The sequence below is a fragment of the Hippocampus comes genome, unplaced genomic scaffold (genome assembly GCF_001891065.2).
Source record: "Hippocampus comes isolate QL1 unplaced genomic scaffold, H_comes_QL1_v1.1 scaffold68, whole genome shotgun sequence".
In the NCBI taxonomy this organism is placed as follows: domain Eukaryota; kingdom Metazoa; phylum Chordata; class Actinopteri; order Syngnathiformes; family Syngnathidae; genus Hippocampus; species Hippocampus comes.
The window spans coordinates 4,076,248-4,104,130 of record NW_017805625.1 but is presented as its reverse complement, the minus strand read 5'-3'; the positions used below and the strand labels follow the sequence as shown (position 1 = coordinate 4,104,130).

The 27,883-nt window shown below is 42.1% G+C and overlaps 1 protein-coding gene across 3 annotated transcripts; it reads right to left on the bottom strand.

Annotated features, from left to right (window-relative positions):
* On the bottom strand, nucleotides 1-27,878 carry cacna2d3 (calcium channel, voltage dependent, alpha2/delta subunit 3). Of its 3 annotated transcripts, XM_019880773.1 has the most exons (39): nucleotides 27,658-27,877; nucleotides 26,362-26,443; nucleotides 24,467-24,697; nucleotides 23,115-23,231; nucleotides 21,457-21,516; nucleotides 17,604-17,766; nucleotides 17,029-17,160; nucleotides 16,504-16,564; nucleotides 16,247-16,397; nucleotides 16,107-16,181; nucleotides 15,940-16,029; nucleotides 14,035-14,148; nucleotides 12,889-12,967; nucleotides 10,554-10,687; nucleotides 9,745-9,762; nucleotides 8,480-8,551; nucleotides 8,328-8,408; nucleotides 8,169-8,243; nucleotides 7,256-7,339; nucleotides 7,086-7,157; nucleotides 6,929-6,990; nucleotides 6,739-6,806; nucleotides 6,438-6,483; nucleotides 6,224-6,321; nucleotides 6,035-6,128; nucleotides 5,291-5,386; nucleotides 5,045-5,166; nucleotides 4,057-4,134; nucleotides 3,885-3,946; nucleotides 3,389-3,433; nucleotides 3,255-3,317; nucleotides 2,941-3,011; nucleotides 2,761-2,836; nucleotides 2,631-2,671; nucleotides 2,106-2,161; nucleotides 1,460-1,577; nucleotides 1,232-1,344; nucleotides 797-879; nucleotides 1-683 (listed from the first exon to the last, which is right to left on the bottom strand). In XM_019880773.1, exons 1-39 carry the CDS (start codon nucleotides 27,771-27,773, stop codon nucleotides 591-593), a joined length of 3,492 nt encoding a protein of 1,163 aa, XP_019736332.1. In that variant the 5' UTR covers nucleotides 27,774-27,877; the 3' UTR covers nucleotides 1-590. The 3 variants fall into 3 exon arrangements, 2 of the variants coding, with proteins under 2 accessions (XP_019736332.1, XP_019736333.1); XM_019880774.1 differs by lacking the exons at nucleotides 24,467-24,697; nucleotides 26,362-26,443; nucleotides 27,658-27,877 and adding an exon at nucleotides 23,977-24,032; XR_002169551.1 differs by lacking the exons at nucleotides 1-683; nucleotides 797-879; nucleotides 1,232-1,344; nucleotides 1,460-1,577; nucleotides 2,941-3,011 and having other exon boundaries at nucleotides 27,658-27,878.
* Between the last annotated feature and the right edge of the window lie 5 nt (nucleotides 27,879-27,883).

Genomic DNA, 27,883 nt, shown 5'->3' with positions numbered 1-27,883 from the left:
TTGTCGAGAAAAAAAATATGTCTTTATTCATGATCGTTTTTATCAGACTTAAGATATTCATTTAACATTCTTTGAGCACACTGTTAAAACATGCATCTGCAGTGTGTCTGACTATGACAAAATGGCAGAATAAAGCAAGTTAAAGTGCTCTTATTTCTTGTTGATATTTTTACATGTTCCACATGGATAAAAGTAAAATATATAGTATGAGGAAAAATATATATGATAAGGAGTGTTTCAGCAACCTGTTGCCCAAACTACTTTCTGATCTGTTCTGCATTCTTTATTACATACAGCAAAAGTTGTCACAGCAAAGACAAATTTGTCCATTGCACAAATAACTTGTATCACCATAGTGAACTCTTTGTGGCATAATCTAGAAATACTGTACTTGCCAATATACCGCCTACAAGTTTGCTGCATGGACACATCTCAGTGTGAGTTACAATGTTGTTCTCACGAAAGCGCTTCCTGCAGAAATGCAAAGAAATTATTTGTGATTGGCCTTGTTTCCTACGTGTTTTTTTTTTTTTTTAGGTCTTTTGTTGTTAAATCCTTTCGGGGGTGCTGCAAACATCTGCTGCTGATGGTCACCTGCTGACACTCGCTGCTATGAAGAGGAGCAAAGATACTGTGAGAGGACTGCAGAGACGTGAAGCCGAACCGCACTCCATGGCATTTTCCTGAGTAAAACATGAAACATATGACATTGTATGAGGTACGCCATCACAGTTGTCTTAAGACCCAATACGGGAGCTGTATGATCTATTTTGCCTTTCATGTGGCATAAAAATACCTCAGGATGGAAAGGATGACATGATTCCGGCTTCTTTCTGTCTTTCTGAAATTTCAGTCTGTCACACTTCAGGGATTCGTTATGTTCAACGTAGTCAAGGTTACAATGTATTGGAAGTTGAACAATGAATCAAACTGAAATCGATGTCACAATGTGGTAAAATGCCATTTTGAAACTGCAGTCGCTGCAGTATGTGGAAAAAAAAATGCATTTCGGTTGGTCAGTAAATTATTATCTTTTTTTATTATTATCTGTTGTCTTCATAAGTTAGTTGCCAAGTCTAATTGAAGTAGCTAAATGACTAAAATATTTTTTTTTGCTTAAGTTGGGTAGAAAAATGTACGTGAAGAGGAAAAATAATCGCGATCGCAATATATTGTGTGTGTTCATGCTCACAAGCAAAGTTCTCCACATGTGTGGGGTTGGAAAGGATATACATGATCTCAACGGGATCCATCGTCACTGGTGGAGTATTGCTGCAGTCGCACGTGTTGTCCACGACAACCATGAAGAGATTGCTGCTGGGGATCTGCTGTATGACAAAGGATCTGCAGCCCCGAGACATGATATCATACACAGCATATAGTACCCGTGCCAAGAACAGCGGCATAGCGGTGGATCATTTGAGTCATTATGATTACGATCAAGATAGGAGTGTGGTACCTGACGCAGCCGTCACATTCCATGTTTCCGGTGGTCTCTTTAATGGTGCGTTCTGAGACAAAGGCGGGGTATTCTGTGTCACATGGCACCATCGTGGCCTTACCCCGAGATCTCTGAGCTGTCACAGAGCACAAAGAACTGAACATCAGAGATACGCACACAATCACTCGCAATATTGTATCCATAATCTGAATCACTTACATCTATTTTCATTAACATACAATAATATATAAAAACGCAATGATGGTTTATAGTTAAGCTGGAGTTCAATACTGTGTTGACACTGCGACAGGTTTTTATATTAAGCGATGGATATTGAAACACACTTGGTGGAGCAACATGGAAAAACAGAAAGCAATATGAGCTGGCATATATTTATCGTCTCTGATAACCAATTAATATTACGGAAGCTTCCTGAGGAATTGTTATTGTTTCCATGTACTGCATATCTGCATGCTGCATATTATGCTGTCCCAAATTCGCCGAGACGTGCACACCAAAAGGAGCAACGCGATGTCAATTAGAGTGGAAAAAAAAAAGTTCTTGTTCTGATATGCTGCCCCTCTTTCCAGCAGCGGATTAAGGGAATCAAAGTTGGGGTACCTAATTGTAGCCAAGATTTAGACAATCAATTAGCTATTGGTACCTTTGACCGAAAGATCGACATTCCACCAGCTGTACAGGTTGAATTCCAGCAGAAAACTGAAAAGAAAAACACAAGCGTACCTTTTATATGTTGAACATACGTTAGCATATTTTGTTCTGAACACGTGTCTTGGGTTATGACTGATGCAGATGATCAGCGGCCACAGCTTTTACACCTGCACATTTGAATGAAATATACTTCACGAGCTACAGTCCATCAAATATTCAGCTTTTACAAATAGAATTTTTTTTTTACCCTTTTAAACTTCTGTACGTACATTTGAGGGACAACATATGTGAACATTCAAATAAGTCTTAAATTGATTCGTTTCTATCTCAAATTGATCTCTTCTGATTGTGCAGGTGTACCTAATGTTGTGGCCACTGAGCGTATTGCGCCATCTCTTCACTTAAAGGCAACCCCGGGTCCATCTTACAACTTGATATCGTGCCCGTGCTCAGTGTTCCCGCTGAGAATTCTTCACTAAAGGAGCTTTTGAGGACACATTCTATATTTAATCCTTACATGACAAGTTCGGTCAGGATCCACTTGACAACACTGAAAGGCTGCAAGACAAAAACATCATGATCAAGTCCTCGCAGTGAATACGTAACTTCTTTATACGGACTTGTTTCATTTTCCATATCGCGCTTACATCCGACAAAGTGCGGGCACTGTCGCTACTCCCGGCGTACTCTCTGCAGAGGGCCTGGTAGTCGTAGAGGGTGATCCTGCAGCCATATAAGCGAAGAAGTTACAGTGCAACCGCGGCATACATTTTACGCCACAGCATCAAACATACGCGATGCGATTCATGCTAGTTTAGGCGTGAGACCTTTTGAACGAGCCCATTTGGAGGAGTTTGTTCATGACGGCACTTTCCACCTCGCCAAAGAAGAGCCCTGTCTGGGAGACGGGTTTCACAGTCCACAAATAAGGAATTGCACAAGTACAGCTGAACCTCGCTGAGTATAAGCAGAAGTAACAAGATCTGGAGATCGCAGTTATGTCGAAGTTCACCGTGATATACCGCGAGCGATTTCTTATATTTTTTTGGTTCAGCACTTGTGGATGTCATCAGTTTTGTGTTTGACTGCTGAGTTGTGCTCGGACCATGTGATGACCAGTGAGCTACTTTTCAAACGGTACCTGAGATAGCTCCTCCGTGACAAGAATGAAGCCGTTGTTGTCAATGAGGTAGCAGTTGATGTCCTGCCAAAAGAGACTCTTTCAGCAAATCGGGCAAGACTTCGTCTGTATCAGATTGGGGTGATTCTTCTTACCTCGCTTTCGCAGCTTATGCTGCATTTTCCATCCAGAGCTGTACACTGAGCACACAACAGAGATTCACAGGACACATATAATGAGTGCAGTAATTCGCAAACACTTCGTCACAGCACACGATCATCGGGTGGAACACAGGTCTGACAATTATTTATTTTACAACACATAATGAATCTTTGTTCATCTATCTGCAATGTGACAGGGCCAAAAATGAAATCTTCTTCCACTAGATGGCAGAAGAAACGTTTGATTAGGACGTGTCTCCACATAATGCCATTCATACAACAGATTAGGTCATGGCCCCCTTCAAATGTTAAACACTAAATCAACCCATGAGGAATATATATTTTAAATTATATTTTTTTTGTCAGATTTTTGCTTTGGTGGTGCACCATGAGATTTTTCAAATGTAAAATACAGTACATGCCATGGCTCAAAAAAGGTTTGGGGGAACCAAATGAGTACATGAACAGAGACTGTAGTTTGTTCAAGTACCTGTCTACAGGCGGTCCAAAACTTCCTCTGAAAGAACTCGAGCTTCATCTGAAGCCCCACAGCTGAATACAAAAATCGAGTTCCAGCATTTTTCACCGCTCTACCCCACCACCCCCCCACCTCAAAAAAAAGATCACATGATGTCACTGATGACATGGGAAATGATCATTACCTGCGACGATTGGTGATTTTCTGTCGTCAAGGAGCTGGATTGCTGTGCTTGCCAAAACAACACTTTTATTCTCCAAAGCTGGGAAGGAGGTGAAGGACAATGAATACATATTACAGTACTGTAACGATCGCACAGATTAACAGAAGTTTTATTTTCTCCACTAGATGGCGCCATTTCCACAGCCGCATTGCACAGTTTGACGGCCCAAGTATGAGATCATTGCTAACCAGGTGAGTTTGGCCATTCTGAAACAACAATGTGACTGAACAAACAGGTTGTAGGTAAAAAAGTAAATCGAGGTATAAATGTATGCACAAATGCTTATCGGTGACAAATGTGTATATTTAACTTTGGGCCTGTACCTGTATATGTGTATACATTTTAGACTGTAATAATTTATCCTAGGTAATTGTGAAGAGATAGGAAGGTTTTTTTTTTTGCTTTTGTACTGGATGTTCAAAATGAATTTCAATAAAGATGGAGGACAACATTGTGGAACAAGTGGTTGGCACTTCTGCCTAACGGTTCTTGGTATGAATCCCTGGGTCTTTTCTACCCGCATTATAAAAACAAGCATTTTACATGAATTGAATGATCCAAAGTGCCGATAGGTTTGAAGTCTGAGTGTGAATGTTTGTCTATACTGTACATGCCCTGCGACTGACTGACAACCAGTCCGGGGTGTACCCCACCTCTCACACAAGCCTCAACTTAGAACGGTCTCATTTCACCTGTGACTGTGATGGGGACAGATGATGCAGAAAGTGGACAGCTGATGCACTGATCAAGTAACAACCTATAAAGATTTTATTATTATTATTATTATTATTATTTTTAGATCAAGGATGGAAATGTCTGATCTGTTCTTAATTCCTGCACAATGACACTCACATATTGTCGGAAAATGGTACGTAGAACAAAATGCAGGAGCGTGAGGAAGAACACAGTTTGACACACTGGAGCTTCTTTCTGTTTGGGTGGAGCCTACCTGTGCTGAAGGGGATGGAGTAAACAAATGTGCCTGGGACTTGCTCCGCCGCTCGCTTGTACCACAGAGGAAAGTGATCTGCGTTAAACACGCCCTCCTTGTCTTCCGCTGTCAGGAAATCTCTGAGGATGCACACACAACTGACTGAGACGACGATGAGCAGAGGATGACATTGATCAAAATCCATCAGCGTCTTGCCTCATGCTGCAAACAGCGATGTGTGTCATACCGAGCAGTGACACTCACCGATTGGAGAGCTGATCTGCAGCCACAAACAGGTTGGTTCTTGACAGGCCAGTGCGCGTGCCCAGGAAGGCGATCTCGACTCCTTTGTCCGAGTTCCTGGTTGTGTTTTTTTTCCAGAGGAGAGGCACAGCGTCACGTACTCGCATTATTAGCTGCTGATTAGACACAAATTACAGAATCTGCAGGGCATTAAATACAACCACACCAACGAATGAGATCCAACTAAAGAGATACTGTATATTTTATCATATATCATTGTTGGAGACATGTCCATTTAAGCATATGGTAGGTTAGGGAAAAAAAAGGCATTATTATTGAAAAGGCCAAATAATTGATATTGGATGTCATTAAATTCTCCAGGCCTACCATGACTCTATCAATGCTTTTTTTAAAATGCTATTTTACTGTCAATTGCCCATGCGCGCAGCTTAGCGGAAACACTGCAGTACACAGTACATAAAAAGAGCAGCACGTGTATGATGCAGCTTAGCATCATCTCGCTGCAAAAAGTTAAAAGCTGTCTGTCATCCGTATGGCAACATATGTTGCGCTCCAACCTGTATGTACCTCACAGCCCTCATGGTGCCGTCACAGATGTACAAGTTCACTTTACCGCAATGCCTAAGGCCAAAATACCCCCTTCCATATGAGCACAGATGCAGAAACCTGGTCACAATCTGGATGTTTTTTTTCCCTCCATTCCAGCATGTCTGCATATTTCTGACTAGACAAAAGAATTCTTACTCTGATTTGTTGAGAGCCAGTCCAGTCCAGTAGGCCTCGAGCGGAGCAGTGACAACAGCATCAAATAACACTTCCTTGATCAGCTCTCGGTCACCTGCAAACGCAGTTTGGTATAAATGTACAGACAGTTACATTGTTCACCTCCTAAACTATTAGCGGTTTATAACTATGATGAAGTCTATTTCTTACACTTGAGGTTTGGCCTGCGACCCGTCATGAAGAGCTTGATAGCTTGAATCTGAGTCAGATGACGGTGCTCATGCTGCTCCTCGGTGTTGCAGTACGTCCTTCAGTCCGAAACGGAGACATGTTACATCACGGCCTTCGACATACCTCGTGAACAAAGAGGCATAACCTACATAACGCATGGATGCCCACTTCCCCAAACCATGCATTACATTACCATTCATCTGCCAGGGCGACATCTGGCTGTTCCAGATCACGGAGCCCTGAAAAACAAAAGTCAGTCACGCTTCAGCTGCGTTAGCACTGCTTAACTTAAACAATAAAAATTAAATGCGTCATTATGGGGAGTTTGTGCGAATAGTTTTCACTCTTCTCCTGTAGCCAAGAAAGCAACCGCAACATGATATCAACCTCCCTATGATGCAGTGCAGTTTTTCTCGAACACGACAAAACTGGAACCAAAATAGTAAACCGAGCGTTATGAACTTGTCATGTAAGAAATTTCTAATCCTTTTTACCTTTTTCAACTGACACGTTTCCTCTGAAGAAAAACTTGCCGTGGCCTCTCGAGAGGGCTACTCCAACACTGCCGACAACACACACACACACACACACACACACACACGTAAATTGATCTCAGTCTGTTAACGGTTTGAGATTAGAGCTGAAATGAAGTCACTGGAGAGGAAAATGAAACCCCCGCCCCACCTGAATGGAGTCCCTTTGATATCGGTGTAGTAATAGTCATTGTGCATCTTCAATACACGCCGCTGGAACAACAGATACAGGTTGAGATTCATTAAGGAAGAGCTTTGATCTGATATGGGGAGGGGGGGGACGACTCATAATTCATCCGCTGGCTCACCCCTCTATCAACCGTCTTCTTCACCTCCATGGAGAAGGTCCCCGTCCTCCTGTTCACCATGGCGTTGCGTAGCTTCAAGATAAAGCACACAGCGTGGCAGACTGAGAAACCTTTCGGATGTAATCACCGAGAGCATTGCTTCCCCGCCCGTAAATCAAAAGCTGTCGTACAATGTCGTCTTTGTCCTCCCACTCCACCTCAGAGAGATCCACGCTGCTGTAGTTGGGCTTTCTCCTTTTCTGACCCTCCTGATACTGCACAGAGGAACACAATGAACACAATTCAGGATCCGTTTCTTTTGCAGTGAGGAAAAATGTGTTCACATGGATGGAGCTGCAGCCTTGTTGTCAAAAGATGAACTGATAATACACATGATCAAATGTCATTTGTGATTCACTGGTGAATTGAATACGGATCGCTACGTATGAAACCCCGACACAGCCCTTGAGGTGGTTAATTATTGAACACATCATCTGTGAAATTAACACTGTCAGGTAAATGAAAAATAATTAATATGACTGATAGGGAATTCACGGCGAAATAACGCGACATGAATGCATTAAATGGTGCGTGTCAAATCCTGTGACTGAACATCATCAGTCAGTGCACAAGAAACAAACAGTCAATGACAACGATCACGGCACAGTTTGGAGCCACAGAGAGACACCAAGAAAGAGCGGAGACAAACACACGGACACAAACACCAAGTTGCACAGCGAGGAATAGCACTAACACTGGCACACACAGATCCACTAGCAAAGCCAGAGCTCCGGAGGGCCCGTCGGTCCCCCCCGGGCGAGCGGCTGTGGTCTCTGCCAGTGAGTGTTAAGTTACCTCTGGAAACCTCAGGCCAGCCAGCCCTATGAGTGGCCTTTATCCCTGCATGCATACATCAAAGGAAAAGGTGGGGATTACAGATCGTACATGCTCATTCAGCCTCCCGCTGACCACATTACACATTTGTCTCGGTGTGCCCTCGCCAACGGAGGCTACGTATACAAAAAAAAAAAAAACAAAAACAAAAAAAAAACAAGGAGGGTCACGTCAGGCAAATTTGTGACATGGTTTTGCGAACGCCCTTACCAAAGGCCTCAGGTCCGGATGCGTCAGGATGTAGCCATTGTTTGTGATGGCAAACGCATACCCGTGGATCCCTAACTAGAAAAGAGATGACATATATGATTAATCGTCAGCTTTTGACGAGCATTGGAATCCATTTTGTTTGACTGTAGATGCTTGTACCATATGTTTGGGAATGAGCTTCATCAGCTCCTGCAGAGGGATGTCTGTTCCGACGACCCCCAACAGAATACCCTGATTCTTCTGCATGAGGGCATCCGACACACGTGTTGAGACAGCGGCGAGTAGAGACAGATGCACAAACACTCACTCACCGTCTCGTTCTTAGTACTGAAGACAGGCATGGCGACTGTTGTCATCAGACTTGGGCCCGCTTTGTCATTTAACTGAAAAAAAAAAGAACAAAAGGAACTTCTGACGAATGATTGGGAAGATTTGGTGTGAGGAACTCCCGACATTTGCACTTTCTTTGCCAATCACAGCATTTGCACTTCGCTTCTCTGTCAAACAAAATTATCAAGAAATTCAAATGACACTTTGGCATATGCAGGAGGAGGTCGATATCTATGAAGGTGAGTCAAAAGTTTAGACTTTGGTACGGGGCTGTACTGAGTGCCATTCTAGTTGTATTTTTTTTTCACCCTGTAAAGTACACGACTCAAAACTTCAGAGAGGTTCCCCAGAGTGCCGTAGTCGCCGCAGAGCTCGCAAATAAGCAGGCAATGCCGGCTATGAGGGGAACGCATAAAATCTCACTGCACCGAGGCAAAGAAAATAGATTTCACTTGATTCCCGGCGCAAGCTGTTTAATTGCGGACTTCAAAAGATGTTAAGAGACGAATCGCCACGCTCCTGTTTTCAGACAAGAGGAGCAGGATAACAGCTACTGCAAGATGAAGACTGACCCCCCCCCCAAAAAAGTCAGTCTAATTCTTGAGCTGCGAGCGTGTGTGTGGTTTGTGCTTATTTGTGCATGCGCAATGGCATGAAGCAAACGAGCTGTAACGTGCGACACCTACCAGCTCATGTGACAAAATGAAGAATGGTGGCACTGAAGATTCATCACTACACTCACTGGAAGTGGAAACTAGGATGCTTTGGGCAACACACACACACACACACATGCACACATACGCTCACAGGCGACTCTCCTCCAATATCATTTTTATTATGCGCTTTCGCAGATAAAATGCAACGGTCCACACAATGATGAATGGTCTGTCCCAGCCAGTGAAAAAGGAGCATACGCATTCCGCTTTGCCCAACACCTACCTGTCTGTTTGTGCGTATGGTCCCCATGCTCAAATACAGTAGGTGTGAGTACAGTGAACACTTCTCTGGTGCTCTGAATGCTGATGGCAAACTTTCCATGAAATAGCAAAGCGTGGATGCGTAAAAAGTCTCAAAAAACGGCATTTTGTACAATTTCTCTTGCTCATGGGTTTTTCGGGTTTAATCCTACGTCCTTTTCTTTACACTTCCAGTCATGTGTAGAAGTAAATTGTTAAATAAATGATGCATGAACACTTCATTTGGCTGTACCTGATGATAAGGGAGAACTGTATACCGTTATATTTACCTTGTGTGCCTGGGAAAGCTGTTGAGAGGGAAAGGACACAGACAAAGTGTTACATGAATTGATGTTTGCGCGTTTTACACTGACTGTGAACGCAGCTGTGCGTTGAGAGGGAAATCCTCACAACTTAATGAAGCTCCTAATGAAGAATCACTCCAGCGACATAACATGTAACAAATGACAAACATGTGCGCAATTACAGTTCCTGAGCGGTATCTAAAGTATAGAATGAGTTTAATATTTCAGTAGGACAAAGTACTTTTCCAACGCTGTAAACAACATCTATAAAAAATGAAAAGTGAATCATTTTGACCATGTCAAATCCAAACTTAGATTTATTATCTAAATGGTAAAATAAAGTGTCAGTTGTACACGTAGGCTCTATTTTATATCTGTAAAAAGTGTCACCCACAATAATGGTGTAAACTAGACTAAAGCTAAAAGAAAAACCTATTGAAACTACCTTTTAACTGCAAACACTTGAATTTGGCTACATTTAAAATCACAGACTGAGCAAAGTTTACCTCCAATTTCTAGTTCATTTCACATAAATGCCGTAATATGCACAGGTGTTACCATACAATTATGAATTGATAGCACTAAATAGTACCCACAAATATGAGTTGATTTTAACTCTATTTTAATGAAAAACAACAACAACAACAAAATACTTTACAAGGGAAAGCTCACTTAATTTAAGTTATAAAATTTAATACACTATTCGCAATTGTACTGTCTTTATTTTTCTTATGTGAACATCTTTCTTATTGCACACTAAGGCAAACAAACAAGAATTTAAGAGGTGTACTTACTGCACTGTCCACGTAAGCCTCGGTCCACACGGTGTCATGTTCATGGTCGATAACCTTGGGGCGACTCATGACATGCAGATACCTCATCACGTTCTCTTGAACATCTGCTAACGTGGAAATCTGACTGAAATATCCTGGAATAAAAACACACCAAAAAATGTCACAAGAGAAGTAAATATGAAGGAAGAAAAGACAAATTGGTTCATCATATGCCTGGATTAACCGACTCAACACAGGTGGCATTTAATTTAGTGCGTTCCTTACACTTGAGAAGTTGGGTCATTGCAAAGTGGGAAGGGAGCTCGGGCTTTTGTTACCCCCCCCTCCCTTTTGGAATCATGACAATTTATTTATTTATTTTTTGACAATGACTTTGGTGACCAGAGGGTGTCGACACGTGGGAATCATCAGCGGTGAGCAGTGAGGAGGGAGACACTCTGACAGGAAGAGGGATTAGAGCAGATTGACCTCTGACCCCCTCCAAGTGCCACTTCATTGCCTCTTGGCAGAAAGGGTCGGTGCGCGCGCGCACACACACACACACACACACACACACACACACACACACACACACACACACACACACACACACACTCTTATCCACATATTCTATGTTGAATTCATCCTTCCATAAAAACTGCAGAATTGCCTCCTCCAATTTTTGTTGGTTAGTGTCAAGAAGTCAAACCTTTGTTGGCGCACGCCATCCATTTCAGGTTATCGGCAAAGGCAGACTCCCGTCCAATCAGGTAGGGGAATATACGTACCTGGGCACAGGAAACAGTTATAAAGTTGATTAAGAAAAAGTGATGCAAATTGTGTAATTTTTTTTTTTTTTAAACCATAAGATGAAATTTTAGGCATCTTATTCTTATCTTTATTTCTGTTTAACTCATGATTTTTACCTGGTCAAATTCATCCTTGATTTTTTATTTTTTTTAAACGAAGTTGTAATTGCTATCATTTAGCCCATCATGCATTTCAACACCCTTTTTTTTGTTCTCAGGTACTGAGCATGAGTGCACGTTCCACTGTCCTTTTAAAGCACACTGTGTGACATTGCCAATGCCTGCATGGCTCATTGGTCCCAGATGCTTTGCTAAGCATAAAGCTTATAGAAAACCGAATGGTCACCGAATAAAAGCCCCGAGGGTGTGTGAAGGGGGGTGTGGGATACCCTGCCTCATACTACCACGCATGCTGCCAAACACTGCCAACACACATATGCTTGACAGGAGTGAAGAAAAGCCCCCAAGCTGCTGTTTTTATTGCTCTGTGAATCGCATAGCAAACAATTTCATTTCATTAAACCCAATGTGGAATCTGGGTAGAAACGTTATTGGGGGGCGGCGACCAGAGCCTTGGAGAATGAGCTGCAGTGCCCTTGAAAGCAGTTAATTTCACATATTTTATTCCTCAAGGGAATAACACTGCTCTCCAATGCACCGCCAGGTTGAAAAACATCATATTGATTCGTATTTCACTTGAGAGCTATGTATGAAATTGATGTAAAAACCAATTCCGTAGATGTCAAAAGTTGAGCTCCACATGGCGTGTTGTATTAAAAACGAAACTCATCTTTGTTGGAAGAAATGTGCTGAGCATTGGTGTGTGTCGCCCATTTTTAGAAGTATTCTCAAAATGTGTATGATATATTTATATGTTACAATTACAATCTCTTTCTCCTCATCATTCAAACCCCACCCTGCCCTTTGCAGCACCCCTTAACCTCTGATCCGAGAATCGCCCCGTGTTCTGAGCAAAAATAAATGTCGGAAAAAATATGACGCTGCAAATCAGATTCCATGTGGAGCAGATGTGCGAGGGGTTTCACCTTTCTTTCTGGCCAGTTGTACTTCTCAAAAACATCATCATACATTTCAGTTGCCCCGTCCGTCACAAGCATTATGGCCTGGTTGCACACACTTCCATGGCCAGTCTGATTGAACTGCAGTAAAAACAGAAACAAATCTTATCAGTGTTGTTCGTTACACATTAAAAAAAAAACAGAGGCAGCCAAACGCCAAACTGTAAATGTTGTAGCGATGGCAGCTGTGGAGTCATCAGTCAATAAAATACAGTTAACGCGCTAGTTAACACACCGAAGGAGAGCGCTGCTCTTAATTATGAATTCTGTGAAAGATGCACTGCTGTAATTAAGTTGCGCGCACACACACACACACACACACACACACACACACACACACACACACACACACACACACACACACACACACACACTCTTATCCACATATTCTATGTTGAATTCATCCTTCCATAAAAACTGCAGAATTGCCTCCTCCAATTTTTGTTGGTTAGTGTCAAGAAGTCAAACCTTTGTTGGCGCACGCCATCCATTTCAGGTTATCGGCAAAGGCAGACTCCCGTCCAATCAGGTAGGGGAATATACGTACCTGGGCACAGGAAACAGTTATAAAGTTGATTAAGAAAAAGTGATGCAAATTGTGTAATTTTTTTTTTTTTTAAACCATAAGATGAAATTTTAGGCATCTTATTCTTATCTTTATTTCTGTTTAACTCATGATTTTTACCTGGTCAAATTCATCCTTGATTTTTTATTTTTTTTAAACGAAGTTGTAATTGCTATCATTTAGCCCATCATGCATTTCAACACCCTTTTTTTTGTTCTCAGGTACTGAGCATGAGTGCACGTTCCACTGTCCTTTTAAAGCACACTGTGTGACATTGCCAATGCCTGCATGGCTCATTGGTCCCAGATGCTTTGCTAAGCATAAAGCTTATAGAAAACCGAATGGTCACCGAATAAAAGCCCCGAGGGTGTGTGAAGGGGGGTGTGGGATACCCTGCCTCATACTACCACGCATGCTGCCAAACACTGCCAACACACATATGCTTGACAGGAGTGAAGAAAAGCCCCCAAGCTGCTGTTTTTATTGCTCTGTGAATCGCATAGCAAACAATTTCATTTCATTAAACCCAATGTGGAATCTGGGTAGAAACGTTATTGGGGGGCGGCGACCAGAGCCTTGGAGAATGAGCTGCAGTGCCCTTGAAAGCAGTTAATTTCACATATTTTATTCCTCAAGGGAATAACACTGCTCTCCAATGCACCGCCAGGTTGAAAAACATCATATTGATTCGTATTTCACTTGAGAGCTATGTATGAAATTGATGTAAAAACCAATTCCGTAGATGTCAAAAGTTGAGCTCCACATGGCGTGTTGTATTAAAAACGAAACTCATCTTTGTTGGAAGAAATGTGCTGAGCATTGGTGTGTGTCGCCCATTTTTAGAAGTATTCTCAAAATGTGTATGATATATTTATATGTTACAATTACAATCTCTTTCTCCTCATCATTCAAACCCCACCCTGCCCTTTGCAGCACCCCTTAACCTCTGATCCGAGAATCGCCCCGTGTTCTGAGCAAAAATAAATGTCGGAAAAAATATGACGCTGCAAATCAGATTCCATGTGGAGCAGATGTGCGAGGGGTTTCACCTTTCTTTCTGGCCAGTTGTACTTCTCAAAAACATCATCATACATTTCAGTTGCCCCGTCCGTCACAAGCATTATGGCCTGGTTGCACACACTTCCATGGCCAGTCTGATTGAACTGCAGTAAAAACAGAAACAAATCTTATCAGTGTTGTTCGTTACACATTAAAAAAAAAACAGAGGCAGCCAAACGCCAAACTGTAAATGTTGTAGCGATGGCAGCTGTGGAGTCATCAGTCAATAAAATACAGTTAACGCGCTAGTTAACACACCGAAGGAGAGCGCTGCTCTTAATTATGAATTCTGTGAAAGATGCACTGCTGTAATTAAGTTGCTTATTGACCTGTAACTGCGGAACGGCCACACAAGCTGAGGGCCCCAGAAATTACACTGCTACACATTCATACGTTATTCCAAATGCAATCATTGAATTGTACTAAAACAATAAAAAACAATGTTAGTGCATGACCTTCTTGTTCGGAAAACAAGTCAAACTGCGGAAACAATTTCTGCACTAGATGTATGACTTGAAGCAGGCACTGCAGCAGCAGATACATTATTTGCCATTCAAACCTGAATACAACCACACACACACACGCACACGCACGCGCACACGTACACGCACACACAGCTGCAACATGTTTTTTTTTTTGTCAGATGCACCCCTGTAAAAACTGGTTTCGCTTTTTTTCTTTCAAAAAATATTTATTTAAAAATACATTCAGTACAGTGTTCTGTATTGTTACAAATGTATATGAGCAGTAAGCGAATGTGTAACTAAATATGCTCCTAACAACATTATCAGTTATTGATGCAATCAATATCATGACAGTTACAGAGTAGCTGTTCATCACTCCTGAAATCTACTCGCTAGAGATCAATTTGTTCACTCTGCCAACAGCAGTACAATGGTTCGTAATTTAACATTTCTCCGTATGTTGCAGTGCAGAGTCACACCAGTGCCAACTACCATCATAAGACATTTTTTAAACGTCTATTTCTCTGACAGAGCTGATTAAAATTAGCATGAATTTATTTGTGTATTTTTTTCCTCCTGTTTACCAAACACACATGTCTATAGTTTTTGTGCTATGTTGACTACGAACTCTCCCTCAACATGACTCTGATATCTCTACTGGAGTGTCAACAGTGAGCAGTGCAGCAGTTGTGCGCTGCCCACCTGATTATCATATCCATTGCACAACTCTAATTAATCTGACAATTGGCGGCGGTAAAGACTTCGGTGCCTCAGCCACACTGGTAGTCGCCTGAAAGCGGCGAGATAAAAAGCATGTGGCGTGGCTCCTGCCCTTATCCGCTTTTTTTCTTCCAATCAGGCACGATATGAATCATTGCCATTAATTAGAGCCATTAATCACATTTCACATTGGATGGGATAGCACTGGCGTATTTTCACAAACCATGTCCAAAGCAATCCTACAGTAATGTGCAATAACACTTTGATTATTTTTTTATGCTCATCCGGCAGTACGGTATGATATTTTTTACAAGCAATTTAGGATTGCTTTCAAGTGAATCTCTGACACGAAACTAAAAAAAAAAAAATGGGGCATGGCAGATAAGGTGTACACTGCACAGCAGGGGTGGGAAACCTTTTCTCCCCCATCAGACGATTTTTTTTTATGTGGGAGCAGACATAATGAAAAATGATCCCAATATAAAGTCCTCTAATAAAAAAAAAATGTAAAAATTCGAGTTTTATTTGTTTTTACATTGCATGGCAGGCCAGATCTCAAAGCTTTCACATCCTGTATATGGCTATAAGTTTTCAAGTAAAACAACAAAATATGTTTTGTATGTTATGTAATGGTAAGTGTATTAACCGAATCTTAATGAAAGTGACATTAGTAGTGGGTTGATGTAAAGAGGCTCACTACATAAAACTCACATCACTCAGGATTGTGAACGCTTCAGTCAATGCCTGCCCCAGGAGTCCAATCCCTTTGGCAAACAGCTTGTCCAGATGCTCACGAAAATGCTGGCAGAAGACAATAAGGAAAACACTTTAAAACATCTCTCAACTATTATATAATCATGACCTTGGCCGGAACTCACATCTTTATTGGTTCTGTCTGCCCGCACCAGCGTGCTATTCAAACAAGGCTCCACGTAATGAATGTTCTGATTATACTGCAAACACAATCATGAGTCACACGAACACGCACAAAAACTGTATTGTATGTGGCGTCACTTACGGCAATAATGTTAAAAAAGTCATCATCTCCCAGTGTGTCTAAAATTGAGGAGACTGTTTGTCTGGCGATGGTCAGTCGCAATCCTTTCATGCTTCCACTGACATCTACTAAGATGACAACATCTTTGGGTGAAGTTGCAGCCTGGATGTACCTGACATAGGTGGTGAATGCAGTCGTGATAAAAAAACAAAAAAAACAACTGACATTTATAAATTGAACACAGTTGGGGTTGATAGTAAAACAATGTGAAAACGTACCACTTCCGGTTCCGGCAGTCGAAGCCTATCACCCCGTTTTCATCTGGATGCCACTTCACCCCTACAGAAAAAAAATCAATAATTTTCCTTACAAAATTGCTATTAAGTAGTGTACTAAAAATTACTGATATATGCCCATCACCTAGCAAGATCATGATTGAAATACAAATATGTTCTTCTATGAAACATACAGAGACATTGTCTGTAATACTTCGTCGGTATTGTTCTGATCCAACACTGCTGTGAACCAACTACACGTTACACATCATTGAGGTCTGATCACTTTGGATCTTGGCAGCCCACCGCCTCTGGGTGTGCCTGCAGACCCTGAATGGCAAATGATAATTAATTACACTCAGTATGCGCGCACCCTCTCTGATGGTCTGTAAAATTACAACATTAGCCAAATAACCCTTTTAGCCATTTGATGTCATTTATTCTGATGCTTCTCTTGCAATGAAGCCTGATGGCTCCCTCGAGACCCTCCCACACACACAAACACACACACCCACACACACCACTCACCAGGGTACTGCCTGAAGAAACCCTTTGCGCTACCAAAGTACTGCCAGATGAGAGTGGGATCTCTTTCAAAATTGTCCACAAACACTTTGTTCAGGGCTTCGGACCAGTAGACTCCGTTCACTATGTCCGGATCTGACGAGATCAAGGAAAAGACCGGGGGGGTAGGGGGATACAAAGAAGGGAGAAAAAGAGTCATGTAAATGACATGGTAATGAAACTAATCATCCTGCTCACAGAACCAAGTGTGCGCTTGACCTTTGTAACTATTGACCCCCCACCGCCCAGCGGAGGATACACAATGCCTCGGACTAAATCATGGCTTCCCCACCTCCTGTGGACAAGCTGGCGGCAGCCTCCCTTTGTGCAGTGAACACAAGACTAATGAGGACTCCATTACAATCAAACACAAGCAGCTCAGGAGTTAACGTTTCTCTTTATGCCCCCGACTTGGTATCGATCCCCCCCCCCTGCCGTCAGCTTGAGATCGCCTCCGGCATTTTTCACATGAAGCGCTTATTTCCACCTCTTATTTCATCAGTTCAAGGTAAAACACCCGGCGCTTCCTTTTGGCTCACCTTTGTTATACATGTTGGTGGGCACCTGCACAACGCTGAGACTGAGGTTTACTGACAGATTGTTGAAGTGGTCATTTGGCTCGAGGAGGAACTCTCCGCCCAGCTCCACGTTGTTGCCCTCGCCGTCCACTTCGTTGATCAACACGGCGTTGAAGTACTCGTACTGAGGACGAGTTTGGAAACAGAAAGAATGTTACACGCACTTTGGGCGCCACCAACTTTCACTCAAAATGATGGCAGCAAGCCATGTACACGATACTGCATCACATCTTGCACCACCTTGACGATTTCATCTTATGTATTCAGACAGGTCACATTTCAAGGTTTCACAGAACTGACATATAAAGCGCTTTGGTTTTAGATGTTGAAATAAAACAGAAGGCCTCCCTAATCAACAACATCTGAATTTTAACACACCTGTATGCATGTATCAATATGCATGTGGAAGAAAAGGAATTCCTTATGTTGTGGCAAAGAAATCTAATTCTAGTCCTAACATGGCGTTGTCATCGAAATGTGACAACCGGGAAAGGTCTTGCTTCCCTAAAGGGAAACATTTAGTCAGTCCTGTCCTTCAGTGGCTGCTACTTCAGAAGAAAGACTACCTCTTCCTGCCTGAGTGGCCTTTTTGTGTCCTCCTGCGCTGATTGTGGATGGAGGGAAGGGAGAAAAAGATGGGTGATGGAGTCTAAGGCTTTGCACATAGGAGGGGTTGGGGGGGTTCTATGTGGGCATCACCATCAAGCAGCTCGTGACAGCTCATACCACGCCTGAGCGACTCTCTGACGAGCTGCGGTGGGGAGGGAGGGAGCTTTCCGCAGAGGAATAGTGCATCCTCAGCAGAGCTGCTGTATAGAGGCCCGTTAAGCGTGAGGGTTATTACTATATAGCAGGCCATGGGACACTGCCGCTATGCTACGCTGACTTTTACACCACTGCAGTCAGCTGCAGGCCTCACTGCAGAGAGCTGCTCTCCAGCGCAGCGTGTTAGGCCTTGCTGCATCGTCTGCTTACATCACGAGGCGTTAAGTCTTCTTTCAGGAGAGACAGTCACCTTTGATTCTTGTCATTCAAATACATGTATGGTGTAGTAATTCCACATAATATTTGAGTGTTATTGCATGATAAATGATTCGGATTTTCATACCACAAATAGAGGCGCGTATCTCATTGATTCAAATCCGTATTTTAAAACGTGAAACATTCTTTTAAAACATCCATGCATCCATTATCTGGAGCGCTTTATCCTCACGAGGGTCGCGGGCGTGCTGGACCTTATCCCTGCTGACTTTGGGGAGTAGGTGGGGTAAAACATGTCCTGGTTGCCAGCCAATCGCATAGAGATAAATCAAATAATCACAAATCAATTAAAGCAACGTAGTCATTTTTACTGAAACTTCCTGTCACAATATCAATAACTAATACAGATGTGCTTGCTAAAAATAGTCTTTTTAAAAAATATATATTTATGCATATATTCTCAGTCATCCTCGTCATTGTAAACTGCAAACGTCGAATGGAGGCAACAGAACTTTTCTCACTGAGGACTTTTCGCAGTTGAAGAATTTTAATGTGTATTTTCTGAAAACATTTAAAATATGGGAATCATGTTATTAAGCTTACAACTATGCAACAATGTATTTCTACAAATGTCTGCAAGAGTTCCCATTTTCAATTGATCACTTCTATGACATTCCTCGAAATTCCTAATGTCCCATCACTGGTGAGCTATTTTTGAGGGTTGTCATGGTCGCCGCGGGAACCATGTTGGTGGCCCATGTTCTTACATGTATTGTTATGCATCATCATGTAAGTCTGTTGAAATCCCAAGGGTTTGGGTTTTTTTTTTCTTTTAATGAAGTAGAAGGCTAAAAATTATGTGAATACATCTGCTGATGCAGCACCGAAAACAAATGATAAGAGACATCAGCCCTGACGTGTGCTCCCTTGAACTGGTGAACCCTCTCGGGGGCAATGCAGAAGCCTCAAGCGTCCTGACTTGCAGCAGCTGAGATAGGAAGGCCGCCTTATCGCATCGCGGTCAGTGAAATGGGCCGTGAAAAATGTGCAGTGTCAGCGAAGGCGAGGGTGTCGAAATGATGCCACAAGGAGCAATGTCATGACATCACATCACTTGCACCTTTATAAGTTATGTCTCTTACAGTATTTTCAATTCTCACAGCTACTAAAAAGAAACACCGACTATTTGAAAAATGCACTGAGAATGTACACGTGATCGGAAAACAGTATACAGTAACCCCCCGTCACTTTGGGCTTCATGATTTGCGTCTTTGGTTCTTCGCGGCTTTTTCCAAAATACTGTGTTCATTAAAGAAAAAATAAAATACAGCCATATTGCGGAAAGAGGTTTTGAAGGTTTGCCTGCATGCTGAAAAATTCAGAGGATTTGTACATGCCTGTACTGTACTATACATGCATTCAAGGCACGGGATTGATTCCCAGCACGACATCAACCAGTGAGAGCGTGAGTGGATTTGTCGCGTGAGCTGGTTGGCCGTGCGTCATCGCAGCCTCACACAGCACCTTCCCTTGTGTCTCATCAACCTGGTGACTGTCTCTAATAATGTATCTTAGTGTTGTGTTTGCGCGAAACTTTTTTTTTGTTTAACCCATAATTGTTTTTGCTAGGTTTTTTTTTTTTTTAAAGTTGAGCTGCCCTCCAAAACCTTGCCGCCGTTGAAGTAATGTGTCCCGGGTGGGTAGGAGCCTGTAAGCCCGCTCGTCTCTCCACGGAGCTGACTGACACCATCAAGAGGGACACATTGAAACACAGTGATAGTTGAATCCAATACCTTGAAATCACTTGTTCTTTTCATTCAGATACACCGCAGCACTGCAAACCACATTTCATAAAATAGTGTGAAGTAATTGATCAATCAATACTTGATTGCAGTGGCAACTAATGTTAAGCATTATCACCTTTATCAAGGCATGGGTCTCATTTTGATTGTGTCGGTGTCCCAAATGTTGTAACACGTCAGTTTAATATGGTTAGGCGGATAATTTATTGTCAATTGAAAAATGTTCCCGACAATTCCGGCCATATAAAAAGTACTTACAACCGTGGCGATATTTAATTCAACGAGGGAGGTGTGAATGTGTGAGCTGCTTGTCTTGTTCCGGCTGTGAGAAAAGCACAGAGGCAGGAAGGAACAAGGCAACTGAAACGTATTCAAATGTTGTAAACGGTTCTATTAACTTTAAAGTACTGCGGTTATTTCAGTGTATTGTTGCTCGAGTGGGTTTCCAATCTGGAGGCATGTACGTGAAACAACGCTCTCGGAGAAAGAGTTCCATTTATCTTTGTCCTTTGGACAGAGAGAAAGAGATGGGGAGGGGGCGAGAGAAAGAGAGGCAGGGGGTCTAATGAACGACAAAAATACTGCATTCCCTCTGCAGAGACTAAGGAAGCTCAATGCAGCTTGAAATCCTGCAATGGGTGCCACTATAATGTCCCAGGCACAATCAGCTGGATAAATTCTATAGCCTCAAATAAACGGAAAATTGAAAAGTGTCTGATTCTACCCGCTAACTGGTCTGAATCCCCGTCAGCTTTACATCTTCTATAGGCATGAAACTTTTGCTTCCTTGAATCCTTAATTGATGAGTTGTGACATCATGGAGCCGCAGCCTTCAACGATCATGCATGATGTATCAAAGCTGACATCCAAGGACAGTGCCAACTCAATTAACGATTTATGGCGTCTATTACCTTGTCACCTCACCTTCTCTAATCCACTTCACGGCCTCATGATTATTCTCAGTCACTCAGTGCGAATGATTCCGTCTCTTTTGTTTTATTGGTTTCCATTTTGTGTGGAAAAAGCCTCACCTGCAGGTCTGGATTATCTTTGTGTTGATGATGTGCCTCTTCTGCAGCCTCCACCAGCCTCTGCATAGAAACGTACAACTTGGATGATGATTAGTTATTAAAATATTCCAGAAAGTGTGCTTATGATTTTTTGAGTGTTTAGCCCTTTGGATTGAAACACTCCTCCATCTGGGAAAAGATGATATACCGATGATGTAATATTCTATAATTTGTGTGGAATTTGATGTTGATTATTGTTGTTTGGAAGCGACTGAGGTGAAATGACGTGCTGGTAATATATGGGTACCAGTTTTCCAAACAGTTTTTCCCTTAGTACAAAAAGTGGCCCAGAGCAGAGGAGAAGCTCTGTGCGGTGATTGATGGGGAAAGGGGGTGGAGGGGAATTGGGTGCAGGATTTCACGCGGCACACCGAGCATCAGACACCTTTATAATAAACCCCCCATCGACAAATGTGCTTGGCTTTGTGTTTTCAGGAAAATGCAGTGCGAAGGTAATTAACATCCATCACATGTGTCAAAATAACTGCTACATTAACACAATTGAGGCTTGCTGCACGCATTCAATTGAACTCAATGGGAAATTCCACATCAGCGGTTGGTGTCAAGGCAACAAAATTATAAACAATCCATGAAACAGAACTTCAACTACTCCCATTACCGCTCTCTTTAGTTTATAAGCTCCAGTATCCATTTTTTGATAATTACCAAAATGTTTCTTGGATTTGTTTCAGTTTTCAGAAATAGCTCCCATATGTTGAAACATCCCAGGCACTCATGTTCACAAAATTAAGCCGCCTGCTCCGGGTGTAATTTACAGGACGAATTGCGGCACGGGGAGCCCGAGATAAACGTTATCATGTCCCGGCAGCCTCTTCGGAAGCGTCTGTCCAGAGTTCGTGGACAGGCTGCTGCAGCTCAGTCCTCTGATAACGTGAACACAGAACCTCAATCTACTTTTTCAATTTTGAAACCACTCGTCATGTCGTGGAATGAGCGATAGCACTGCATTTCCTCAAACAATGTCCAGCGGAGTTTATTTACACAACTGAAGACATGGCCAGGCGTTTGTGGAAGGGTGGAGCGAGACACGCCGAGAGCTGTTATTTCTGTGCTACAATAGGGAAGATTTACCTCTCCATTGCAGTCAGCAATTTCCTAAAGTGCAAGCATGACACTGATTTGGTCTGTTTAGTTTTGCACTTGCTGCTTGGCTATAAGACCTTGCTGATCAGTTGTATTAATGGCAACAGGTGGATACAGAGGTTTACTGTAACTTCTGCCGACTAACAGAACAGCATTTCATTGTGCTGTCCGTCACTATAAATTCTTGGCATAGATAAATGAATAGAGAGAAAATGTATAATGATTCAATAATTATTTTCATACAAACGAAATGATATTGGATAATTTCCTGAGGCTCCCTTGGGAATCATCGGGAAGGAAATAAAAGCGACGTGAGTGCTGTTTTAGAAATATTGAGGGCTATGACAGAGAGCATAAAGATGCTCCCCTTGTGACACCACCTGTTATTTCATTCCTTAGGGAGAAGAGGGGTGGCCTATTTCCAGAGAGGCGTTCATCTGTTTCAGTGTTTGACACATGTCGCAACACATTTAAAGAAACAAAGTTTAGTGTTTTCCGGGAATAACTTTACTTACCCTGGTGGCTTCTGCCTTTTTGCGGAACATCTCCTCCATTTTCACCGCTAGGTTTTTCACCAACTTCACACCATCGATTTCTTCCACTCTGACTGATTTTTCTGGTGGTTTGTACTTCTGGAAATAAACAAGGGGCAACAGAAGCAATTGTTAAAGCTCTCTTTTGGGCCACTAAGATCCACATGTTTTAACTCTTTAAATAGACGACCATTTGGGCCAAACAAGAACAAAAAAAAAAAAAACACAAAAGGAATAATATTTATATATCCACAGCATGTCATTGTTTTTCTGTGTCATAACTGCATCCGGGGAATTTCTTAAATAAGGATTAAAGCCCTCCGCATGATGCAGGAAGCCAGTTTCGGATGAACGGCTGATAAGAGCCACAATGCGACACAAGATGATTGATCATCTTTATCTGTTTGTAGTCACAGGCTTCACACGCTGCTTCCTTCTGTCTGATTGGATGGAGATGGCGAAGTTGGGTGTCCGGGGAGGGGCGGGGCTGCGTCCAAAAAGCTATGCATCGTAAGAGTGTAATTGAAATGAGTCAGGGCAGAGGAGAAAGATAATAATGTGTCAAGCCTGGCCGATTCTGGGAAATTAACTACAGCTCAAATAATGCCGATTTCGCCAGATCCACTGGACCTCCCCTCATACAGAACACCCTCCAAAGCTTAGAAGAATATAACATGACATAATCCCTGACTTGACAGACACATACGCACACCAAACACACACCTCCAATAATGCTATCAAAAGATAAACACAGTCGCAGCTGGTTGTAGCTCATTCAAACACACTGCGGATTACGCCCACACAAAAACACACACACTAGTACATGAGGCGACAAATTACCTACTGAAAGGAGGAGTGCAGGCTCGCAGTGGAGCAGAACAGTTCATTTCACGCTTGTCCTCCTCGCCTCAGCACCCATCTACCACCCCCCGTCGCCTCCTCCCGCACATGGCACACACAGCGATGCCTCCTCCCATCATCAACATGAGATTAAACGCCATCCATCAACAATGAGCAGTGATCATGATTATTGATCAAAACAATGGCAAGTTCAGAGGTGAGCCCTGGCGGCACTGTGTTTCCCCTGTTTCTGAGACCTTAGTGAAAACGCGCACTTCACCATAGCAGCATCTAATGATCAGTACCTAACGACCCTTTTACTTTCGTCACAGCTTGCTGCTTTGTGCTGACTGCGTCCAGACACACTTCCATGAGCAGGAGCGCAGGCAAAGTGCTGACATCACCACAAGAGAAGGGAAAAAATATGCAGGGCATAACACTATATGATCTTTTTTTTTTTTAATGAACATTTGCTTACTTAAACATCTCCTCACCTCAGGACAAGGTGGTCCTTGGTTTTGCGCTTGGAGTCGTTTTCGAAATGCCGTTTGTATGCTTTCGCCATATCTCCGTGGATTCACTCTGCTTGTTCCGCCTTCCTCCCACACTCCGGGACATGCAGCAGAGATTCGAGAATTAATCCTGCCACTGCCTTTTGCCGAGGAAGACGTGGCCTCTGAACTGGAGTTGCTCCCGGGACGTGGCACTGTGATCGCCCACAATTCCTAAAAGAATGAGGTAGAAAGCCAGAGTGAGGATGTAAGGATATTTGGAGCGACCAAAAGCTGAAAAACAAAGAAAAAAAAAAACAACGAAAACAGGACAACATCGTGCAAAGGAACCCAGAGTTAATATTGATCCCTCCTTGGATATTTTGTTCCTCTCATATGAAAGCTGAATAAAACATCAGATACATCTCAACATTGTGTAGTTTAATGAAATACAGTCGGCCACTAAGACAACTAAATTGTAATATTTCTTATCTTTTGGAAAATTTGTTTTCAAGGTCTTCAGCTAATTTAAGACAGGGCTAACTCAAGGAAAGTTAACATAAGGGTGTTTAGAACAGGAGTTTTAAAGCAGAACATTTTGGATTATATGCTTTTAGCCTGCACAAACCTCAATTCAATGAATGACTATTGTACACTAATGGTCTTGAGGTTACAGTGGCACAAAATAATTTTCAATTTTCATAAACCTGTTGTAACCACTAGTTAAACTACTGCACAAACCTGGACAACAAAGGCCCAGGTGGAGGATTTTCTTTTACAGTGAACCTCTCCACTTTATAAGTTTAAAAACAAACATTACTAAATTAGCCCCATTAACTAGCGACTATTAAGGCGATTTGCTAGCTCAGAAAACTGGCATTGCCTAGACAACAAGAATACGCGATAAAAGCATTTGTGACGAACAATGATACACAGTATGTTTTAAACCGACATTTAGTGAAACATTTTATGCCGTTAATAAATTACATCTTAATCATGACTCAAACCAACACGTCACCGTAAAGAGCGCTCTGAAAAGGGGCGGTGAAAAACAAATGTGCGGTGCATTGTGGGATTTGTAGTATCAATTCTTCTCCGGCCAGAAAGTTCTGGTAGACATTCTTTTAAAAACTGTGTTATTATTGGATTTCAAAAAGAATCGTTTGCTGATGAGTTTTGAAATTCGATTACACATGATAAAAATGTGATAAATTAACATTCTAATATTTTGGAGGAGAAGAATAGAAAATTAGTTCAGACAACACATTTTAGGTACGACATATATTGGTACTTTTTCAGTGCATGGTTAAAATACTGTGTCACAAATACAGCGAAAATAATCAACTCAATCAAGACTCACGAGAGTCTTAACAATTTTTTTTCAGGGTGGACAGATGAAATTTCATTCAGTTTTTTCTGCATATAATACAGTACAGTACTCTCAGAATCTCCGCTCGCCTCTTCAACGTCTTCCACCTCAAACTGTCAGAGCTGTCAGGCTCAGATATATAGACTGACATTCATCACAAGTTACCTCGTGCTCACAAATGGTCAAAAGTCGTTATTACGTCTACCGCATGGGTGGGCCTTTTTGAATGGCTGCTCAATTCCTCGTATCAACCCTCCACCTTCGACATGATCAGCCTCAACCCCACACTTGTTGTTCAGTCTGCTTCTCTGTCAACATCCATATCCAAGAGGTTGAGGCTCTTGACTCCAGGGAGTTCATGGGAGGGATGAGGACAGGAGAGATGTGGAATCAGGGCCGTGGTTAATGGGCCATATCAAGACCACAGAACGCACGCACACGTGCGCGCGACAGCATGAAAGTGTTCAACTGTGCCACGGTATGATCAACAGACAAAGGAGAGAAGTCTATTGAAAAATCATATAAGTACCTTTTGCAGCAGCTGGGATCCAGAATATTTGGCAGAAATGGATTTAATCTCTCCACCAAAAGCTGATGCCCACAGTTTTACGCTGACAGAAAGAAGACAAAACGTAAGCAAAATAGGAAACAAAAGCATCTGGGAAACAGAACAGAAAATTACATTTGTAGTTGACATTTTTTGCATGTCTCCCCCCCACCCTCACCGCCACCACCACAAAAAAAAATAAATAAAATAAAAAAACACCACCCACTCGCATCACCAACCCTTGCACGAAAATAATCAGGTGACGGCACATGCCCCAACCTTCAACTTGCTTAACACATACACTCCACAAGTAATGATGATGCTAAATATATCTTCACATAATTGGGAACACGACTGCGTGTGCTGCAGTGCGAACTTTCACTTTTGATAAATTGCTGACAGTTAGAAAAAAATCTGCTGTCACGATTTCATGCATTCGCGAATGTTCATCAGAAATAAGATTAAATACACAACAATTACTTGTTAGAAAATATAACAAATATTATTTTTAGTGACTATATTTTTCGCAACCACCCCTCCACAAAAAAATCGTTTAACTTCACGTATACTTTTTATTTTTATTGTTATTATTAAGCTATTATAATTGTTATATACCGGTATTTACTTTTGTACGCCATTCTCAAAGGAGGAAAACTGAAGTTTATTTTTTTAACTCACTCCATAAAGTTTTTACTATGACACGAGTGATTTCAAATAATTAAGATCCTCATCCGACATTATTTTCTTAGAATAAATTGACTTAAAAAATAAATAAAATAACCTCCTTGATTGAGAAAAAATCGTCAAAACGAAATTCTTAAATGTTTCCACAATTGCGTTTCGTTTTAACGGGAAAAAATTGCATTCATCTTCATGCTCTTTTTGTCCGTGTACAATTTAAATGACCAGCGAAAAAAGAAAACAATAACAATTCTAAATTTTTAATAATATTCATAAGTGAGGAAAAGCAACGTAAATAAAAGCAACCATTTTCCCATCATGCGTCCTTTTATTTCATGCGTGCGTTCTTTAATTTCTCGTAGTACTTCAAAATTCTTCGACATTCAGAGAAACTGCTTATTAAACAATTTCCTCAACAACATCTCGGTTTCACTATTTAATCTACCAACAAATTCGGCCTGGCCGCGCTGTTAAAAATACTATTCAACATCACGTGACCAGTTGCATGCTCGGAAAATCCTTCCACAACATGTACAGTATATTGTGATTTTTTTTTTCTGACGTACACCTCTCCCGCCAAAATCGCTTGTCACTCACACTGACAGAGGGATCCCCTGCTGGGACGCCGCCACCTCCAGTAGTAGCACGCTGAAGCCCGCCAGCATGCACAGCGGCAGGCTGACTATGCTGTATGTGCGCCGAAGAAGCATCATGTTCGGCCACAAAAGTGATCCCGGAACCGGTGGTGGGGTCTGGACCTGCACCCCGGTGAGCCGTTGTCTTCTTCTTCCTGGGCTGCCGTTGTCCTTCTGTGACAGCAGAC